At 35.3% G+C, this 21,570-nt stretch overlaps 1 protein-coding gene across 1 annotated transcript in view; it reads right to left on the bottom strand.

Annotated features, from left to right (window-relative positions):
* Window positions 1-5,662: 5,662 nt before the first annotated feature.
* LOC143223426 (neurogenic protein big brain-like) overlaps window positions 5,663-21,570 on the bottom strand; it is a 91,264-nt gene continuing 75,356 nt past the window's right edge. Inside the window, exons 4-5 of the mRNA XM_076451382.1 lie at window positions 12,707-12,824; window positions 5,663-6,750 (exon numbers count right to left, since the gene is read on the bottom strand). Of these exons, the coding sequence (XP_076307497.1) occupies window positions 6,629-6,750; window positions 12,707-12,824 (240 nt within the window). The 3' untranslated portion in view covers window positions 5,663-6,628. The remainder of the gene's footprint in view (window positions 6,751-12,706; window positions 12,825-21,570) is intronic.

The raw sequence follows: 21,570 nt of genomic DNA, 5'->3' as shown, positions 1-21,570 counted from the left end.
TCAGTTTTAAGTATTAGTGTGAAGTTTTTTTATTTAAAAACTTGAATTTAATGCTAGAAGTAAATGACCTTATCAAACCCAAATGTTGTTTTTATCTAATTAATAACTTAATGTTTTTCTTAGAATCTTTGTACTATTAGTTTCAGTTTGTGTTTTAGTGAATGCTCTCAAAGAAGCTGTAAAGTAAGACATTGTGGGATTAATTAAAAAAACAAACAACAAAAACATTTTGGTTTTATAAGGTCTTTTATTTCTTGTATTAATGTTTTTTCTATACACTAATATGCACTAGAGAAATTAAATAATGAAAATTTAAATTTACTTTGACCCTTCTGATTGGAATTTAAACTAGGATTGAAAAGATTCCTGGTGAAAGTAAAAAAGTGTATGACTTGTATAATGTATGTTTTATTTATAGATGAATTTAAATTGGATTATTCTTTTCATCTGGATAGCTTTACCATGCTATTGTTAACATAGCAGTTGTAATCAACTTGATATAAACTCACACCTAAACTATTATTAGCATTAAAAGTGAAAGGGTTTTGTCCTCATTTGGAAAGAATGGCATTGTTAAATTAATCTGACACTAAAGTAATACACAGAGTATTTTAAAAATAATTTGTTATAGTAGTAAAAAACTAAATGTTATACTTGTTTTCTCAGAAATGTTTCCAATTCTGTTACAATTATTCAACAAGTAAAGAAAATGCTTTTGTTACAGTTTACTGAGTTAAGAACAGATTTTCTAAACTGTATGAATTTCTGTTATTTCCTTTTAACAAATTGTTTAAAAAGGTTTAATTAGTGTGAACATGTTTGGTATTATTTTCATTTATAAGACTGATTACAAAACAATCATCAGTTGAAAGTGTGAAATTTAAAGTGTGCTTAAAGATACTTTAGCTAAAAGAGTGGGAAAAAGCTTACATTTTCTGTAGTGAAAAACTAATTTCAGTTTGTGGTCAGAATTGTGTATATTGTGGTGGTGCCATCTTATATGTTAATTGAGCTGCAAAAAAGTGACACGCATTCTTCATGACAAAAGGGTGTGTAGCTAGTTGAGTTAGCTTTGTCATTTATGAACCACAGTGTTTGTAATATTTTCCCACTTAAATTAATTGTAACCTTGTATAGAGTTCTGTGTATTAATTGTAACCTTGTATAGAGTTCTTTTTTGTATTAATTCTAGACATTCTCTTCTTCTTTATACATAGTTTAATATATATATATATATATATATATATATGATATACAAGTGCTGAAAAATTTTAGTAGCATGAAAAATAGACTTTGTGATTGTTGGTGGCACTTATTGTTTAAGTTTTCAGTTTAATGAGCATAACTTAAGTATGAACTAACCCTATGTTCCATAACTGTTCCAGCTGTAAATATTGTTCAGAGTTACAGAGGTTAATGTAAAGATTAATAGTTTGATACCACCATAATTCTTGTTTCTCTGTGCATTACGTGACTACTTAGTGTTAAACAAGGATATATATATAACTCTGTTTGCCTTGTTAAGTGCTGATAATAAGTGTAAGAAACTAGTTTCCTACACTTAATCTTACTGCTCCTAAATTCTCAGAGAAATATTATAAACAAAATTCCATCCCTTATATGAAGGTCCTTAGGAATACTTGGACTTGTACTCTAACAGGCATCGAAAATTCATATTTTTATATACATATATATAAAATTCACAGAACCCTTTGAAACAGAGGGTTGATTGTGGTGGTAGAATAGCTCATTCAGTCTTAAAGCTGCAGATATTTTGGTATTTTTGTCAGAGAATGAGGCCTGATCTTGCTGTGTACATGCAAGAACCAAAAACTTACTTTTGCAGACTATTGAAGATAGTACAGCGTAGATTTATAGGTATCATTGTTGCTGTTAGTCATTAAGAATTGTTAATTTCAAATGATTTCCTTGTTGTTATTGTAAATTCTAAAAAAACCTACACCATACATTTTATCAGTGCTAGTTTGATGAGATAAAGATTGTATACTGAAGGATTAATACAGGTAATCGAGAGAGGGTTGTGTTTCTTGTAATATGTAACTTGATTTAGTAACATGAGTTCCTTGTTGTGTTAATTTCTAATGTATACATCTTACAGTTGTCTTCTCTGAATAAAATATTGAGTTGTAAACTTTTTTTTTTTTAATTCTGTGGAGTTAAGTTGTTTTAGTCTGGCAACATCCATTTCATGATTACATTCAAGATATCTCCAACTGTTTATTAGCTTTTGCATGGTTTATGGTTTATTGTTGGACTTAATGGAGGACATTGCACAAGCATAGTATGTGAGGTACATCATAACATTTCTTTTACTAAAAATTGTAATTTAATAAGATGCCTACTTCAACGGTTCTAAACTACATTCATTAAATGTGGGCATTTCGAACATCTACTCCAACTTTGTTGGACTAAATTCGTTAAATGTGAATACTTTAGAACCGCCACACCAATTATTCTAAACCGAGTCCAGGAAAGATGATTCTTTCGGACAGCTATTTCAAGAATTAATTATTTTTGTCACAAGACATTGTTAGGTATAGTATATTTTTTAACAGTACCTTCTTGATCTTGTCCACTATGGGATTTCAAAAACAATTATATGAGTGTATGTTAGCATATCATTATATACTCTTTTAATTTTTAAAAAATTCCATAGGGGGCTAATTTACGTATGTAGTGTTAAAAATTATAATAGGCCTAAGGTAATGTCTTATAACAAAAATATTTAATTGTATCATGCTTTGTGTGTTTCTGAAAGATGTTCACATCATTCCAATTATTGTTATTTCAACTATTATGGACTAAATCCGTCACGTAATCCTTTTGGGCATCTATTTTAAATGTTATGCTTTAGGACACCAATTATTAAATCTAGTAAGTAAATATATAGAAATATACTTCAACAACTTAGGACTAAATCAAGTAAATGTAATTAATTAGGACTGCTATTTTAGCTGTTCCACGCTTGACACAGCAGGTACTCCAATGTGGCTTTGTTATAACAAAAAAGAAACTTGACTAAATTTAGTGAGTGTGATTCTTTTAGGACTGCTGTTTCAACCAGTGACTAGTCATGCAATAATTTTTTTCTTTCTTAAATTTTCTCCGTTTTAAATTTGCAGTAATAATGAGATTTTGTGTTGTTTTTAATCAAAGATGTTATAAATTTGTGTATTTCCGAAATTCATGTGGAACATAATTACATAGTTTTTGTAGCTGGGATTGGAAGTTAAAACGTGTGGTCGTTATTAAAAGCATGTTTTAATATAAAATAGAGGGATATTCAGTGACTTCATTTTTCAAGTATTACTTTTAACGCGTTAATCTACCAGAAATAAAATGGTTGTATTAATTTTTGTGTCATTTAACAATATTTCCTATTAAAAAAAATCGAATTTTAAAGTGGACAAATATTATGTATTCGGTCCATAAACTTAACTAAATTCTGCTTCGATTGCATGTAATGTTTTAATATGATGTTAAATCTAGAAACGGTCAATGCCAAAAGCACACATAGTTCGACATCTTTTCGGTGGCATCATTGTTATACACGGAACAAACAAGGGAAGCAGGTAGTTTTATAAGGAAACTTATTTCATTATGATCATTAAAGGTAGTATGAATCTATATAAATATAACTCTATTGTCTGTTGTATATCCATGTAATTACTTCGCAGAGTGTGGACAGATCTTAACCAAAAGTTTTACGTCTTTACCACTATCTCACTTCCTGTAGATGGATCTTCATCAAATTTGCCACAGAGGTTTATTGGGTCCATTATTAGATGTTTGAATATATAATTTTATACTATGTAAAACTACACTGACAAACACCACACCAACATTATTTATAAAATACAATGTGATAACTGCCAGATACATACAAATTTGCAGATATGCGGTTTTATGAGATTTTATTTACCACCTGTCCCATGCAGATGGATCTTCAATAAATTTGGCATGAAGGTTTGTTGAGTCCATCAGAGGTATATGAAAATTTGTAGTTACATTTTTATGGGCTATTTTGCGTTTTTTACAATTTGTAACAGATTTACTGTTATACATTTATTTTAGTACACACGCTTGTTTCAGTATAGTTTTTGTTTATGCATGTAAAGTATATTGGTGGATGTTCCGTATGTTCTTTAAATTTGTAGAAGATTCTCAAGAGCAAGTATCAACAATATGTGCTTTACGAATATACCAGCGTGTCTTCGAACGTTGGGTGAACGTTCGAGAATCTTGCGTGAGTGGTACATAAAAGCAAGCCATCACAAGACACTAAGAGACATTATTATTTGTTAGCTACAGTCAGTATAACTATAAGCCTCGGAACTATAATTGGGATTAATGCTTTTTAATCGGAAAACAACATAATTTGACCAGGAACCTTTATAGATTTCTAAAATTACGAGCCTTTCAATTTCAGATAATTAATTTCGGACGTACGAATTCTAAGAGGACATTCGACATCTATCTTTCTCTGTTTAAGCTTGTAAACCACGTTTAGCCAAATCAGAATAGAGCTGGCTAGCATTTCCATGAAGTGAAGTGTATCTGTGTATCAGTATAACCGTAACGTCAAATGGACCTGGACCGTCGATAACACATTAAGTTCCAGATCAAATAGGAGACTAACATTGTTTGTATATAAATAGTTATTTGTATAAGTTTTTAATAATTGTTATTATAAATTGTGTTGTTAGTTTTTGTATATTAAAATATACTTGTGTTAAGAAAGAAAATTATGTGTATCGATCTTATTGACAAATATCACAAATTTGATATGTATTAACATAATAAATTGGAGATTTGTCCGAGATAAATTATAATAAGTAACAAATTACATACAAGGAAAACAATTTTTCATGTCCTAAGATAACCTTTCATTAAACAAGAATTCACATAACTTCTATCCAGAGCTTGGTATGGCCAGGTGGTTAAGGCACTCGACTTTTAATCTGAGAGTCGTGGGTTGGAGTCCTTATCACACAAAACATGTTCGCTTTTTCAGTCATGGGGGCATTTTTATGTTACAGTCAATCCCACTATTCGTTGGTAAAAGAGTAGTTGGTAAAAGACTGATTGGGTAGACGATCAAAGAAAGACATTGAGTTGTTGATCGAGTAAAGTCAATGTTTCTGTAGGTAAATCAATAAGTGAAATAAATTGATGTCTTTAATCAAGGAAGTTTCTATTGAAAACTATTAGTGTAATAGGCCTTCGGTAGTTACGCAGTTACTACAGTGGACTTACACTGCTAAACACCGCAGTGGAGAGTAATATAATTCAATCTCTAATCTTGCTCATAAGTAAAATGTATGATTTATGCGCTTCGAATGAGCTTTCACTTTGTCCAAATTATTTTGGCTCTTGACTGCATACAATTTAAACAGTGAAAATAAGGTTTTTTTTGTATGCTACTCTATTCACTTTTGTGTGTGTAATTTTTAGTTTTCATGATTGTTATTTTTTAACAAAAGAATGAGTAAGAAATGAGACAAACATAATTACTTTTTACAATAAAATTTCTGTTTCAAAGTAATTGCACAGTTATCGTATAGGAATGTGTTAGTATAAAGAAATTGTAACTTATAAAAACAATGAACCTGTCTTCAAAAAGAAACTAATTTTATTTTGAAAATTTACACTGAAAAACAAGATTAATATATATTGAGTTGCAAGCACAAAGTGCAAAAAGAATTTTGCTGATAAATATTGGAAGAATATAAATCGCACAACATTAAATATTTTATCACTTATTAATGCATAATTTTAAACACTTGAAAGCATTTTGAATGAAGTTCAAAACCATCGTGACTAGTCCAACAGAACGAACGACAAACACAGCTTTAATTCGTAAAAACAACTTCCTTTTAATATAGCAGTTTCTGTTAGATGAAAATATGTTAGATTAAATTTATCTTGATGTCCTTTTCGCTCATTTCTCCCTGTGTAGCAGGTCTTACTTCTTTCTTATTTTTCAATTATTGCTTTTATCTACAATTTCTTACCTCTGTTGTTGCTAAGTCAGCTAGAGTACAGAACTTGGGTAGTAGTTATCTTAATTTTCTAATATATATTTATACATATATATTCTTATCTCCTTCAAGATGAATTAGTTGCACAAAATCATTGGTATCTAGCTTAATCCACATAATATCGAAACTCGATCTTTTTTGATGACGAGAAACCCACTTGAAATAAAAATGTTTCTCAGAACGGCTGGTGAGGGTATTGGTACTTTTATTGATAAGCAGAGAACAAACATTTCGACCTAATAAACGAATAACCTGAAGATGCCCTAGGAAGGTCGAAACGTTGTTTTCTGCTTTTCAATAAAAGTGTTAATACCCATACCAGCCGTTCTGAGAAATTCGATCTTGTTAAAATGCCATTTAAGGAGACGACAAAGTTGAACATCAGATGCGCAAGACCTAAAATTTTGTAGTCCCACGGTCATATTCCATTCGCGTTGGCACAGTTCTGAAACCACTTCTACCACGAGATCCGTATATTTCGCTATAGTTGGAGGAGGGACCACTGTGAATTCCGTAAGAGGACTCTGTGAACACTGGATAGGTAGAATGAGTTGGAGAGTAGGTATTTATGGCAGGCCTATGGTTTGATCGTAGCACTGAGCTCCATAACTCTCGGAGTTCTGCGGGCTGCCATCTTTGGTCATGTTACATCTTTCAGGATTTTCGCCATCTTCATCCAAGTTAGATTCTGTTGATTGTAAAAATAAAGGATAAAATATTTTGTGAATTATATGGAGTTTTCATATTTCTTACAAACAACCTAGTTTAATATAGAAGCTAATTGTACTGTCCGTAATTAACGCCCCCTCGATATTTTTATGAAGCTTACCTTGCGTGAGAGTAATAGTAATCCAAAACATGATCCTCTACTGTAATCCACTTTATTACTGTGATTTTGGCAGCAATATTAATCCAACGTATAATCAATCCACTTTTAATATTGTAATTTTAACTTGGAAAAAATAAAATAAAACATACATACATTTAGTAGCATTGATATAAAAAAATCAGGTGAAATATGGAATCCGGTAGTGTACAAATACTATAATTAGCGTCTTCCCCTTTTACAGTTTGCAACGGGGGCTTTAATTAGGGGCAATATGGTATGTTGAATGAATAAATATATGACACCCATGTTAACTCTTGGTTGTTTTTATTGTGTTTTTATCTTAGTTTGCATGAAAGAGTTCGCCAGTATTTAACTGTTGATGTAGCAATTACAGTCAGTATCTGTTAGCGTACGACAACTTGTACAAAGTTCACTACGTTTTATTAAAGCATGTTGTTGTTTTACCATGGATAGTCCATGTTGCTACATCTGGTCATGCTCCGTCTGACGACTCCGTATCTTCACAATACCGTAGAACGTAATTGTAAAACACGCCAATCTTCCCTGCTTACGTTCCATAACTAACGTAGTGTACAAGGACAATGGCTTCCCGACAGTTATTTTAACACTTCGATCTCACAGAAAACTACAAATACTGTATCCGGCGACTTGATCGACTTGTCTACATATGTAGTAGTGTGAATACTAATTTTATTTTCAAGCTGATTGAGGCATGATACGACTGGAAGTCTTATATTGGTGAAATCATACCCTGTTGGGCTTGTGTACAAACGAGGACCTTCTTGGTTGTGTTGCATCCTGTTGAGATGCTATTGTCCTTTATATTTTTATATTTTTACCTGTTATAAAATGCTAACCTTTGGACACTATGGGTGAGGTACGACTTGTTGCATATCTCTTTCTGGATGGTCATAGTTTCCCATATTGATCCATATTCTAATTTTATTAAGTGCAAGGGATATCCCCGTTTTAGACATTCTAAATCCCCATACTTAACACATCTTATGGTGTAAGTGTACGAATTATTTGCATCGGAAAGGAGTGTTACATACTCTTCCCAAAACAGACCAATTTCGGTGGCGTCACATTACCTACGAAATGCTAAAATCTAGTTATAACTTCCGTTCTACCGTGACTTTATATTGGCTCTGGTTGTGACGTGACTTGGTGATTTGCAAATTCGAAATCGTTTTAATATAGCTTACTCGACCTTTTGTACTTATTTCATGCTCAGCAAGTTTTGATTCTAGTTCTATTCAAAGCATCTTTATGAACATTGCTAATAATAGCTGCTTCCCTCTCTATTTTACTGTAAATACTTTATTGACAACTAATTTAAATAAATAAATACATTGCACATTTTTCAGTAGTTTAAAAATTCGAACCTAAACAAAATCGTAATTATGGATAGAATTCTATCGATTGGGAATGAAAATAATCAAGTTATTAAATATCACCTAAAGATAAAGTAAACGCTCTATTAATCACGAACTACAAAGCATATGCAGTTGCTGCAGCCACTTTTATAGTATTTGTATGTAAATAAAATAATTTATATTATTACAAATTCTAACTGTGTAGAACTGAAATGTCACTTAAGAAAGTTTGTGGTGTGATGCTTAGTTAAAAAAGAATAAAGAAAACAGACAAACAATCTATAAAAAAGTTCCAAAATAATTGTCAGCTCACTCAGTTTCGTATTGCAATTGAACAAATATTCATAGGGTATAGTAGAGCTAGGTGGTGTATATATAGGGTGCTGAAGAATATATAAGACTGTCGGGCCTTTATTTGATGATCCCCGTCACACCAAACTTGCTCGCCCTTTCAGTCGTGGGGGAGTTATAATGTGACGGTCAATCTCACTATTCGTTGGTAAAAGAGTAACCTACGAATTGGCGGTGAGTGGTGATGACTAGCTGCCTTCCCTTTAATCTTACACTGCTAAATTAGCAGATAGCCTCGTGTAGCTTTGCGCGAAATCCAAAATAAACTAAACCAAACCTTTATTTGATATTATATAATTTGATCAACTTTCCTCAAGAAAATAATAAAGATATCAAGTATGAAAGTTAAGTGTAGCTGTTTGAGGAAGGGGCCAAAATGCGTTCATTCAAGTCTAAAACAAGATGATGCACTATAGCCAGTCCACATTTTAATAACAATTTTATTTTTACTGCATTTCACTGATCCACTCAGGCCAACAGGCAAGATTTTAGCTCCATATTATTAAATATGAAATATGTAAAGAAACGTATTTAGGACTTCGTGCTGAATATTAGTTTTACTTATTCCTTAGAACCAACCACCAAGGTTTAACTGGTCTCATTTAAAGCTATTAAGTGACATTAAGCTCACTAAATAAGTCTCCCAAGAAACTGAAATAAATATTGATAAAAGGTCCACAATATAAATTAGAAAATTTGATTGTCGTTACTCACCAAAAGATAAAAAAAAAATACTCTTACGTAACCGGTTGGAAACAATGAATAAATTTTAGGGTTCGTATGGGAATGGTAACCGATAGTGTTATTTATTTCGTGCAAGTAACTTACCTAAAAGACCTGGCATGGTCAAGCGCGTAAGGCGTACGACTCGTAATTCGCGGGTTCGCGCCCGCGTCGCGCCAAACATCCTCGCCCTTTCAGCCGTGGGGGCATTATAATGTGACGGTCAATCCCACTATTCGTTGGTAAAAGAGTAGTAGCCTTAGAGTCGGCGGTGGGTGGTGATGACTAGCTGCCTTCCCTCTAGTCTTATACTGCTAAATTAGGGACGGCTCGGTGCAGTGGGCTAACAACCTACTCACTTAAATACTTGTTGAAGAATCCGCAAGCGATTGCGGCCCTATGTTCCTTGATGGAATCTAATGGTGATAACTAACTAACTTACCTAAAACATTAATTAAAATATTTGTTACCTTTATTAATCTCAGGTGATGCATCCAAGTATAAAATCACATAAAATGTTCAACCATCTGTTAAGCTACAACTGATGTTACTGATATTTATCCATAATACGGAGTTTAAACTGTGTTTTAAGTTCATCAGCTTCACAATATTAAATAGTTGTGCACTAACTCGAGATATTAATGTGTTAATTGCGCTAAATGTTCACAAAACGTTCAACCTGAAAAATTAAGGCTCTGATTAAAACCAACCGAATATCTTGTGACTTTGAAGAAAATAACAGTATAAAACATGTAATCAAGTAATTGTCAATTTTTTTCTCTCGAAACTGGCTTGATTAGTCCTGGTATCGTACAATGGATCTAGACTACCACAGGATATTGCAGATGTAGTATGGTTGATATACAGTCTTGACCAAAATGTTTGCATATTTTGTAACAAATAAGATTATATTATTAAGATGGAATACAACTAAAGTTAGAACTGTCAAATTGAGAAATACATGTTGTATTAAATATTATTACAGATGTAACTTAGTATTTAATCTATCAAAACAAAACCTTACCAAAACATATACAATGACAAATAATAACTTATAAGTGTCTGTAACCTTATATCAGTCCATATTAAACATTTAATATTTGGTTGGTCATCCTCGTACTCTACTAGCTTCCGAAAGGTGACGTCGCATGCTATCAATGAGATTATTGATGTAATACACCGTAATTTCATCCCAACTTGCCACTAGACGGCGCCACAACTCAGCTACAATAACTGTTTTATGATCTTGATTACAATCTGAAAACTTTGCAGCCTCTGACATTGTTGTAATGTCCTTCTATATGAGATAATTCTGTACAATACTCATGTCGTGGGCAGTGGCACTGTTTTCCTAGAACGCAAAGTTATTGCTAAACCTTGCCGTAGCATATTGCAGAAATATTCTCTCCATATTCTGAAGGATACGAAGAGTAGTTTTGTACCGTGACGAATAGCTGCCTAAATATGTACTGCACTACTTCCCGTGTGTTTCCTGATAAAAAGACAATCTTTTCTTATCTGTTCTTCAGGCAAACGATTAACACAAATCCTGCCATCAGTCATTTAACATTTACCTGTAAGGTGGCATGCTGTCTTGCCCAAGTAACACAGTGTCAACAGTGAATTCTGGTTAATATTGGTTTACAGATATCCCTTCTTACAAAATAATCTTGCTTGATCAGTATCCTTTTCACTGGATACCCTGGAATGAGTGTGTTCATGCAATTCTTATCATAAAGTGTTGCAGGACTTTTTTTTTTTAACCTGGACGTGTTAACGTGATCAAAACACGGTCATCTTGACTGGACTTTTCAAGCGTCAACCAGTAAACTTTCCTGTAGTCCGATGATTTTTTTTTAGGATTATAAATATGGTACACTGGTAATTTCCATTAGCTTCATACCATTTCTGTGCAGTTGAAAATTTTGACGACCTATAACTTGTGGCAGGTACCGAGGCATACCTCTACACCAACTACAAAAGAAAATTGCTTGACCAAGGCGTTGAAATGCTTCGAAAAGGATTATATCATAAGCACACTCACTCTTAAATACAAAACAAGCGTGTGTGACACACATAAAACAGAATAACAACTTGTACATCTTCTTTTCACTACTCTGGTATTTACTCAGTAACTACTCCATGTACGTGGACAATAAGATCAGTATAGAACAGTATGCAAACATTTTGCCCACGACTGTATTATTACAAACTAGCTGGAATATCCGTCTTCTGGACTGAAGTTATGTAAACTCACGATTAATGAAAAGATGCTTTCCTTATTTCCAATTGTAAACGCCACATAAACAGCAAAACACGAAATGTGAAAGAGCAAACTTGCGCGTATCCCTGCATGGATCCAACAAACATTCATACAAAATATTTGAAAACCCATCATTAGGGCGAGAAGTAGCGATGAAACACGTAAAAAGACCCATAAAAACCGCAAAACTTAAAGTTATTATTCATCTCTGCATGTACCTTATTAATCTTAATATTAATTTTTGAGACGATTCATCCACATCAAGTGAAGTAGTTACATGGACATACAACAAACAGCACTATTATGTCTATACAGATAAGTAGTTAATTACATGGACATACAACAGACATATTATGTTTATATAGTCTTCTTTGCTTTCACTCAGAAGTTTTGGTTTGTTTTGAATTTCACGCAAAGCTACACAGGGGCTATCTGCGCTAGCCGTCCTTAATCTAGCAATGTAAGACCAGAGAGAAGTAATCACCACCCACCGCCAACTGTTGGGTTACTCTTTTACCAACGAATAGTGGGATTGACCGTCACATTATAACACCCCACGGCTGAAAGGGCGAACATATTTGGTGTGACGGTGATTCGAACCCGCGACCCTCGGATTATGAGTCGAGCGGCTTAACCATCGGGCCCAATCAGAAGTTCTTAGAAACGTTACTAAAGCGATTTTGTTTTTGCTTAACACTAAACATGGAATAATACTTGATCTTGAGCTCACCATAAGAATAAAATGGAAGAATGGAGTTAGGTAAGTTATGTACGTTCAAATGTTTAAAAAAGTTATATATGAATTCAAAAACATAAATTGTCTTAAAGACTCTGGATTTGATAAGCTGATATATATTTATGTATTTTATACTCGCTCACTTCATTGTCCGAAAATAAGAAACATAATCGCAGTTTTATTTAAGTGATAGAATTCTTTGATTTATCGGTCCGCATTGCCGTTTTATCGAATTTAGATATTTATATATTTCTAATGCGAATGTTAAATATACGTGATTAACTAGAAATAAATTTCATCTAATTAAATTAAATATTGAAACTGTTATTGTTATTTATAGCATACCTTTGTCGACTTCATTGATGGCTTCTGTAAGTGTTTTGATAGTTTTCTTGGTGTCAAAAATATATTCGTAAATCAGTCCTGCTACAAGTGCTCCCGCCAGAGGGCCGAACCAGTATACCTATAGGCACAACAAAATATTTAGTAGGTTAATTCGATTTTTTCGTTTTGGAATTAAGTACAAGGCTACACAATGGCCATCTGTGCTCAATCCACCACGGGTATTGAAACCCGGCTTCTAGTGGAGTGAGTCCGCAGACTTTACACTGTGCCTGGGCAGGGGTGAAGGGGCAGGTGAGTTTGGGGTACTGAAATATTTGGAGTTATATTAAGTTACGCAATAACTAAAATATTTCATAAAGTTACCAATCTTGTTTCCTCATCTTGTATGTAGTGATGTTTCTAACATACCGAAATAATACCAACAATATCTTCGAACTGAATAGGTCAATAATTAAGAAAATACTATTATTTTCTCACAAGTATATCACTTTTTATTTTTCAGATCTGGAACATGCATTATTGAGTTCTATTTACTGAGAAAAGCATTTTGTAATTTAAAGTTACGCAGCAAACGTGTAAACAAAGCTTTGGTCTTATAATTAAACTTCGAAGTTCATCAGTGTGTAATTTCGTAGAGTAATTTTAGCTTTATTTAACGAAGTTCTGTATTACGAAAAAAAGACCGCAGAATGATGCACGTTGATAAAAAACACACGAAAAAACGCAGAATTGGAGAGTTACTGGTGAAAAGGAAACTGTTGCACACTTATTTTTAAAGGTGAACTAACTTGAAATAAAAGTTATTAAACTGCTTGTAATTAGTGAATGAGTGGCGACTCCAGGTTTACGACAATAAAAACGGGTTTCGATATCCGTTGTAGATAGAGCATAGATAACTCATCGTGCAGTTTTGTGCTGAAACAACAAACAAGCCAAACTTGCAACAATATTTCAGAGACATATATTTACTAGGCTCATTTGAAAATCGATTGAAATACTCCACAATACTATTGTCATTACTATTGTCATTAAACTTGTTTTACGTTAACTAAAATTTATTATAATTTATATAATATTATATTATGATTATAATTATAATTAAAATTATATTATGATTTATTATAATATTTATATAATATCAGAAAAACTCCTGATAGTCAACTATAAATACAGTTTAAATTAATAAAACTATCAATAATATACTTTCTTTATATATTTCTACTGAGTATTGTGTTCTATGTTGTCTCGTTTTTTGTTTGAAAAAAATATAAAGAATCTGGCTACTTCGTTACAACATTTCACTGAAAAAATTAGAAAAAACAATTTAATTTTTTTCTGTTGATTGGTTAATGAGTTAGGTAAGGCCAGCTTTTATTAGCCGATGCTGCAGCGTATCGACTTAAAGAAAACATCGATATGGAAATTGTTTTACCAATATCTGCAGCTGTCGCCATCACATTGGGTCAGGAACAAAATTAAAATTTGATGGTATCTTAAGCTTGCCACAAAAAGCAAACGACAAGCAGTGTCTCGACACCAGGTGGCTGTTTGAAACATGTGAAGGATAAGATCCAAATATTTTACAAATACGTCTTGTAAAGATTTATAGTTGATAAAGAATAATAAGGAAAACTTTTTCTATTTTGAGGAGATTCTTTTACTAAACACAAAAGTAAAAATGTTTTCTAAGCGACAAAATTATAAAGTAAGATGAGAAAAATCCAGAAAACACAGATATTAAAGTTAACGAAAGCGGAAAACGCCATCTATTTTTTTTTTAAACATACAATTGTGAAGACTGTAAATTAACTTTAAACTAAGAACACATGATAGCAGCAGATAGTTCAAGTGGCTGAAATTCAAGCCTGTTAAAGATAAATAGACAGAAATAAAAGTAATCAAATCTGTTCTCATCAGGAATGATAGTGTCGCAGATACAACAACTCGCAAACATATCCGTAAACCCACCAACAGTGAATGGAAGCTATCAGAGCGGGAGTTTTCTATAGCAATGAATGTAGCGTAGCCTCTTACATAAGTAAAGTCAAAGGTCTGCTTGAGGTGCAGAATAAACATCTACCACAGAACAACGTACACAAGAAACGAATGTTGTTCCCATAGAAACAAAGTATCAACTAATCTGAAACATGTGCGAATAATAAGAGAGTTTCTACAGAATGAGAAAAAATAACTCGTTATTTTAACAATTGATATATAGAATTACACATCAACATTTTAATCGCCAAATATTACGTTCACCCAACAATGACTTGATACGTCAAAAACAGCTCATCAGCTAGTAGTGGCAGGCTGGCCATACGGGCAACCCGGCAAAATCATCAAGAAAAACTGTAAGGTCACTTCCCACTTTGAACATTTTAAAATAATTAACAGGTTATGCAAGCAACTGATCGTGAAGGAGCGATTGAAAATACGCGACCTGTTCATTCATCCAGAGATGATTATATTGAAACTAAAGAACTTTCTCATTTGTCCATACATGATCAAATTGAAATTACGTGACCAACTTGGTTGGTTGGTTGATTTAGTGTTTTAAGGCAAAAAGCATCTAATCTATCTGCGCCAAACATCCGGTAAAAAGATAAAAGTAAATTTAGTAAAATTCATAAAAGGAAATTAAGGTAAAACAAAACAAAGTAAAAAAAAACATAAACAGCATTAAAACCAATGTTTACATCTAGTCTACAACATTAAGAGAAAAACTACAGTAATACAAGTTGTAAAGGACTTTCTGTGGCATAATTGTAATTATCAAAACTCGCCAAAAAGACTAACAGGTCAGTACAAAAGCCACTGTCAGTCACCTGAAGTTGGTCTTTCCACTCCTGGTTTCGAGTTATTTAATGTTACGACCAGTTTCTAATTTAAAATCGAACTAGATGATCTGTGATTTTTAAAAGGGAGCCACATTAAAAAGGTGCAATGTATAAATTAAAAAAACTTAAATGGCATTAAAAAGATTAATTGCCTTTAAAAAATTAAAACATTACCAAGGTGGACAGTGTGTCACCATTACCAATAACACTATATAAAATGTGTGCCGTTGTTGAGAGTCGTAACGATGACAAGAAAGTAAAATGTGGCTGATAGTGATTTGAGTGTTACACAGACTACACACTGGTGCATCAGTTCCAGATAAAAGAAAATGATGAGTTAAAAAACTGTGACCAATGCGTAGTCTAGTTAGAACAACCTTCTCTTTCTGATCCTTATGAAAACAAGACAGCCAAAGTCCAACATAGGGTTTTATTTAGAAAAGCTTGTTTTCGCGTTGCTCACACCAAGTCGACTGCAAGGCTCGGCTCCGTGCCAGCTGACATTCAAAACCGACTGGACCATTTTTCTTTAACATTTGCTTCTATCACGTTTTTCTGGATACCGTTGGTATTCGCGGGAACAGGGTGTGAACCAACATGAAGCGATTCCAGGGCCAATAGTGAACTAAGCGAGTCAGTGTAAACAGTGCAGTGTGAGTACTGCTTAGCTTCTATGTGATCCAGGGCAAGAGAAATGGCGTACAATTCAGCATTGAACACAGAAGCTGTAGAGGCGATTCTGTGTGCAACCACTGAACCACAACAAACCATGGCAGAGCCCACAGAGTCACCTGATTTCGAATCATCCACATAAATAAGAATGGAAGAATGGTTCGAAGGATGTTCAGCAAATAGCAGACAGTATTTTCAATCAGAAGTATCTACTTTTCTTAGATGACTTAAAGATAGGTCACAACTGGGGACTGTAAGAAGCCATGGTGGGATGGGCTGACCAGTAGATACAGCAATGCTATCCAAGGACAGACCCAATTCATCCAATTGCGCCTGGATATGAAAGCCAAAAGGAGCAATGGCAGACTGTCTGGACTGATAAAGCATGGCCCACTGAAGAAGAAAAACACAACCCCACGTGGGATGCTTTGGTAAGGAACGAAGTTTCGAAGCATATAGTAAAGACAGTTGCAAACGGCAGAGGTGCAAAAAAGGTTCATAAGACTTTATGTATAAGCACTGAATTGGGGAAGTGTAGTAAGCCCCAATGCAGAGCCGAAGTCCTTGATAATGAATAGGGTCTACCATCTTTAAGGCCAATGGTCTGGCAGAGCCATAGACCAGTGATCTATAGCCGGGTTTCGATCGAATAAAAGCACGATATATCTTTAGCACAGAACGTCGATCTGCTCTCCAAATGGTGGAAGAGAGGACACAGAGGATGTTCAGTGCTCTTGTACATTAGACCAGTAGCTGCTTGATGTGTGGTATAAAGATCAGCTTACGGTCAAAGATAAGCCCCAAAAACTTAGTCTCAGGGACCACAGGCAGAATAATTTCACCAATAGAGTTCAGGATCAGGATGAATACCCCGTTGGCGGCAAAAGTGCATGTAAACGATTTTAGAGAGAGAAGGTAAAGTCGTTTGCTGTGGTCCACATCAGTAAACAGTTGAGGGCAGCCTGTAGCTGCCGCTTAGTATACCTCATGTTCGACGACTGATATGAGATGTGAAAATCGTCGATATAGAGCCCGTTTGGAACAGTGAGAGGGAGTTGTTCAGTGATGGCGTTAATTTTTATACTGAAAGTGTGACACTCAGAACACAGGCCTGAGGGACTCCAAGTTCATGAAGAAAAGAACGGAAATGTGTCGAACCCACACGAACTCGGAATTTCCTGTCCATTAAAAAAAATTTAATACAAATGGGCAAATGGCCAAGTAGCCCATATATATGGAGGTCTCGCAAAATGTCCTACCTCCATATTGTATCATAAGCCTTCTCAATGTCAAAAAATATTGATACAAGATGTTGTCATTTGAGAAAGGCTTCTCTGATTGACGTTTCAAGTCGAATCAGGTGGTCCATGGTGGAGCACTGTCATTGGAATGGAACCCACACTGGGTGGGCGAGATGAGGTTGTTTGATTCGAGAAACCAAATAAGACGAACATTAACCATCCTCCCTTAGGTCTTACAGAGACAGCTCATCAAAGCAATTGGGCGGTAGTTTGAAGGAATCTTGGGATCCTTCCCAGGCTTGGAGAAAGGTAGAACAATAGCTTGGCATCAGACATCAGGAAAAACATTCTCCTGCCAGATCCGGTTAAAAACAAACAGAAGAATAGCAAGAGAAGCAGGAGATAGATGGCGCAACATCTCAGTGTATATCATCAGATCAAACCGATGAATTGCCAGACCGATGAAGGGCTAGTTTGAATTCCACCAGTGAAAAGGGACGATTATAGTCATAGAGACAATCAGCTCGAAAGGAAAGAGGTGATGCTCTGCCCGAGTCTTGATAGCTAAGAAGGTGGAAGAAAAAGCAGAAGTGCTAGATACCCAGCAAAAGCTTTCACTTAGAGTATCAGCAATGCTCTGGGTATCAGCTACTTCGTGAGAATCAGAGAGCAAGATTGAGAGGGGAACAGAATTATATTGCCCACTGACCTTTCGAATCTTGTCCCATATGACTTTGGAACTGGTGGTAGAGGATGTGCACGGGTCCGTTAGAAAGCGATGTCGTTCGAGAGTGTGGGATATCTAAGGAAATTATCCCAGGCTCGTTTTGGAGACTTCCATGCCATGTGGCAGGCAGGATTCCACCATGGACGAGGATATAGTGGAACATGTGTCGAAGTTTTAGGAATACATTGAGCAGCTGCTTGTATAATACCGTCTGTTACTGCTGCCATACAGTTCTCTATTGATGGCTTACAGATAACGGAAGGATCAAGTTCTGCGAGAGCAGTGAAAGAGGGCCGATTTGCGTGATCCAGCTTTCACCGGGGCACGTGGGTCATGTGGCATCGACCACGGCAAGTCTCTCTCAAGATTATAGGAAAATGATCACTGCATCGTGGATTATTCTCAACCCTTCATGAAAAATGGGAAAATAATGAAGGAGAGCAAATTGAGAGATCAATAGCAGTAAAGAACTGCAAGGTGCATGGAAATAAATAAAAGAACCAATATATAAAAGAGAAAGGTTGTGATCGGAGAGCATACGCTCTACAAAGCGACCACTCCAATCAATATCAGCACTTCCCCAGAGGGGATGATGTCCATTGAAGTCCCCCAGGATAAAAAAGGGAGAAGGCAACCGTTGAATGAGAGCATCAAGGTCAGATTGATCATGAGTCTGCAGGTGACAGGTAGAGAGAACAAATAGTGATGGTATGACCCAAGAAAACACGGATGGCTATGCCTCTAAGTGTGTGTCGAGTGACAAAGACAGGGTGGGCACATGCTGATCATCCAACAGTGCGACCCCTCCATGCACTCATCCATTACACAGCCTGTCATTTCTGTACAAAGAAGACCTCCGAAAGGTGATTGTATAGGCAGGTTTCAGAAATGTTTCCTGTAAGGAAAGACATACAGGATGGTAGGAAGCAATCAGTGTTTTGATGTCATCCAAATTAGAACGTAAACCTCAACAGTTCCATTGTATCAGAGTGGCCCTTTTTATTGACGTGTAGGCAAATTGGGTGTAGAACATTTCTGTTTACGACCACATTTTTTCTCCTTACTGTCCTTATTCGAGAGATGTCTATCGACCTCCATGTATCCTGCCCTGGTTCGATTGGGCAGGTCTTTGCTGTTGGAAGGGGATTCCAGAAACTGAGAACGTAAACAAATGATTGTTTTGCATCTTGGAGTGAGAGAAGAAGATGTATCTGAGGAAATGCCTGTACCTGGAACCAAAGGATGTGGATCTTGGGGTTTGGTGGAATGTATGGAAGGGACAGAGATAGGTGTTGAAGTTGATTCATCAACTTTTTTAACCATGGAGGTCAAAAGACTTTTCATTTGTTTGGAGAGCGATTTTGTAGGAGGCACAGAAAGATCTGTCTGCACTCCCACAGTAGTTGTGGATCGAAGTGTAGCAGCATACGTCCGAGATGGGGTGGTGGACAGCAATTTTTGAGCCTCAGGATAGGTAATGTTATGAATCGTTTTCAAACGCTGCACCTCTTTTTCTTCCAACCATTTAGGGCAAGAACGAAAGTAGGACGGGTGAGAGATATTGCAATTGATGCAATGAGGATCCGTTTCATACTCGTAGACATTATGGTCTTTGCCACTGCAACGAGCACACGTCAAGAAACCACAACATGACGTCTTCGAGTGACCGAACCATTGACACTGGAAACATTGGAGAGGGTTTGGAATGTATGGCCGTACTCTGCAATTAAGATAATCTGCCTTGATGGTGGCAGGCGGACGAGGTGACGTAAATGTGAGAATGAGGACATTGATCGGCACCATAATTCCATCTTTGCGAGTGGAGATACGCCTCACTGCAGAAACTCCTTGGGTGGAGAAACCAGCGAGAATCTTCAACTCTGGGATGTTCTTCAAATCTCTCTCAACAATAACTCCTCGTGATGAATTCAAAGGAACATGAGATGTAACCTTAATAGCTATATCCCCAATTGCCTTTGAATGCAAGAGAAGTTCACTGTGTTGAGATGTAGATGTTTCCATCAATATGTCACCAAAGCAAAGCTTCTTCACTGACTTTGGAGAGCCAGCAAGTTCTTCTAGTCTCTTCTGAATGAAAAAGGGAGACATTTGCCCTAAAGGTTTGTCTGAAAGTGAATGCAATATAAGCAAATGAGGTACAACAGGTGGTACAGATGGTGAAGATTGCTGCTCAGAATCTTCAAGACGTGGTCGTTTACCTATAGACTGTCTTTCCACTATTTTATTAAGATTTTTAATTGGAGTATCCATAATAAAGAGAGGAAAATTTCGGTACCCACTGACCCCACCCACCATAGAACCCTACGAGGGGACGCACTACAATGTCAAACAAGGACACTACAGCAACGCCAGGGTTTCGTGAGCACTATACCCAAACACCAGCATCAGATATAATGTCCACAGCACCTGTTAATAACATCCAACACTGGTACTTGGTTGATCCTAGCCCGAGTGGACCAGCCGATTGACCCAAGGGGGGCCCCTGTTCATTCATCCAAAGACGATCAGATTGAAATTACGCGACCTGTTCATTTATAGAAAGAATAATATGATGTAATATCAACCGCTGCAACAACCACGGAGACCCACACATCAGTGAGGAATACGACACAGAAACAGGAGCAGACAACTCTCACAGAGTTGTTCATAAACATATTTTCTGAATCAAGATGTGCACAGAAAATGTTTCGTCTAACTTCTGGTTCAACCACTTGAAAATATTCCATTCGACCCGGATGGGTACTACGGAAAAACAGTTGATAGTTTTTTAAAAACATTAAGAGATAACGTCTCTCTCTTCTTTTTTTTTTTTTTTTGCCAAATCGGCAACAGAAGTTTTACTTTATTTTTTTGCCTCTGTTTATCGAGAAGTATCACCACGTCTTCATTTGTAAACAGATGTAATGACCAGTGTGGAGGAACATTAACAACCTCAGGAACACATTCAAAGCTGTGAGGTGCAGGTGATGAATATGAAAGGTGGAAAACTATATTTCTTGGTACATATGCTGCCTCTAAAACGAAAACTTGAATATCAGGAGAATCTTAAAATTGTTGATATAATTGTTACTAATATTAGTGTTCATGGAAAGTTTAATCTTACATTTAGAGGACATAAAAGTAAGGCTGCACAAGAGTTGGAAAAACATTAAATAAATCATGGTGTTTTTTGGAAGCTAATACAACTTCTGAGCCAGTATGACATGTTATTCTGAAATCATCTGAACAAAGAAATTCCCAACTCCAAGGAACACAAAAAAGTTTGGAGCTTCTTGAAGAGATGATCTAGTTATTTCCATCAGCGAAAAACTAGTCAACTTGTTATAATGAATAATATTGTACATTATGTTATATCAGACGAAGCTA

This window comes from Tachypleus tridentatus, chromosome 8 (assembly GCF_004210375.1).
Source record: "Tachypleus tridentatus isolate NWPU-2018 chromosome 8, ASM421037v1, whole genome shotgun sequence".
Taxonomy (NCBI): Eukaryota; Metazoa; Arthropoda; class Merostomata; order Xiphosura; family Limulidae; genus Tachypleus; species Tachypleus tridentatus.
The sequence above is the reverse complement of the archived record's forward strand: the minus strand, read 5'-3'. Positions and strand labels throughout refer to the sequence as shown.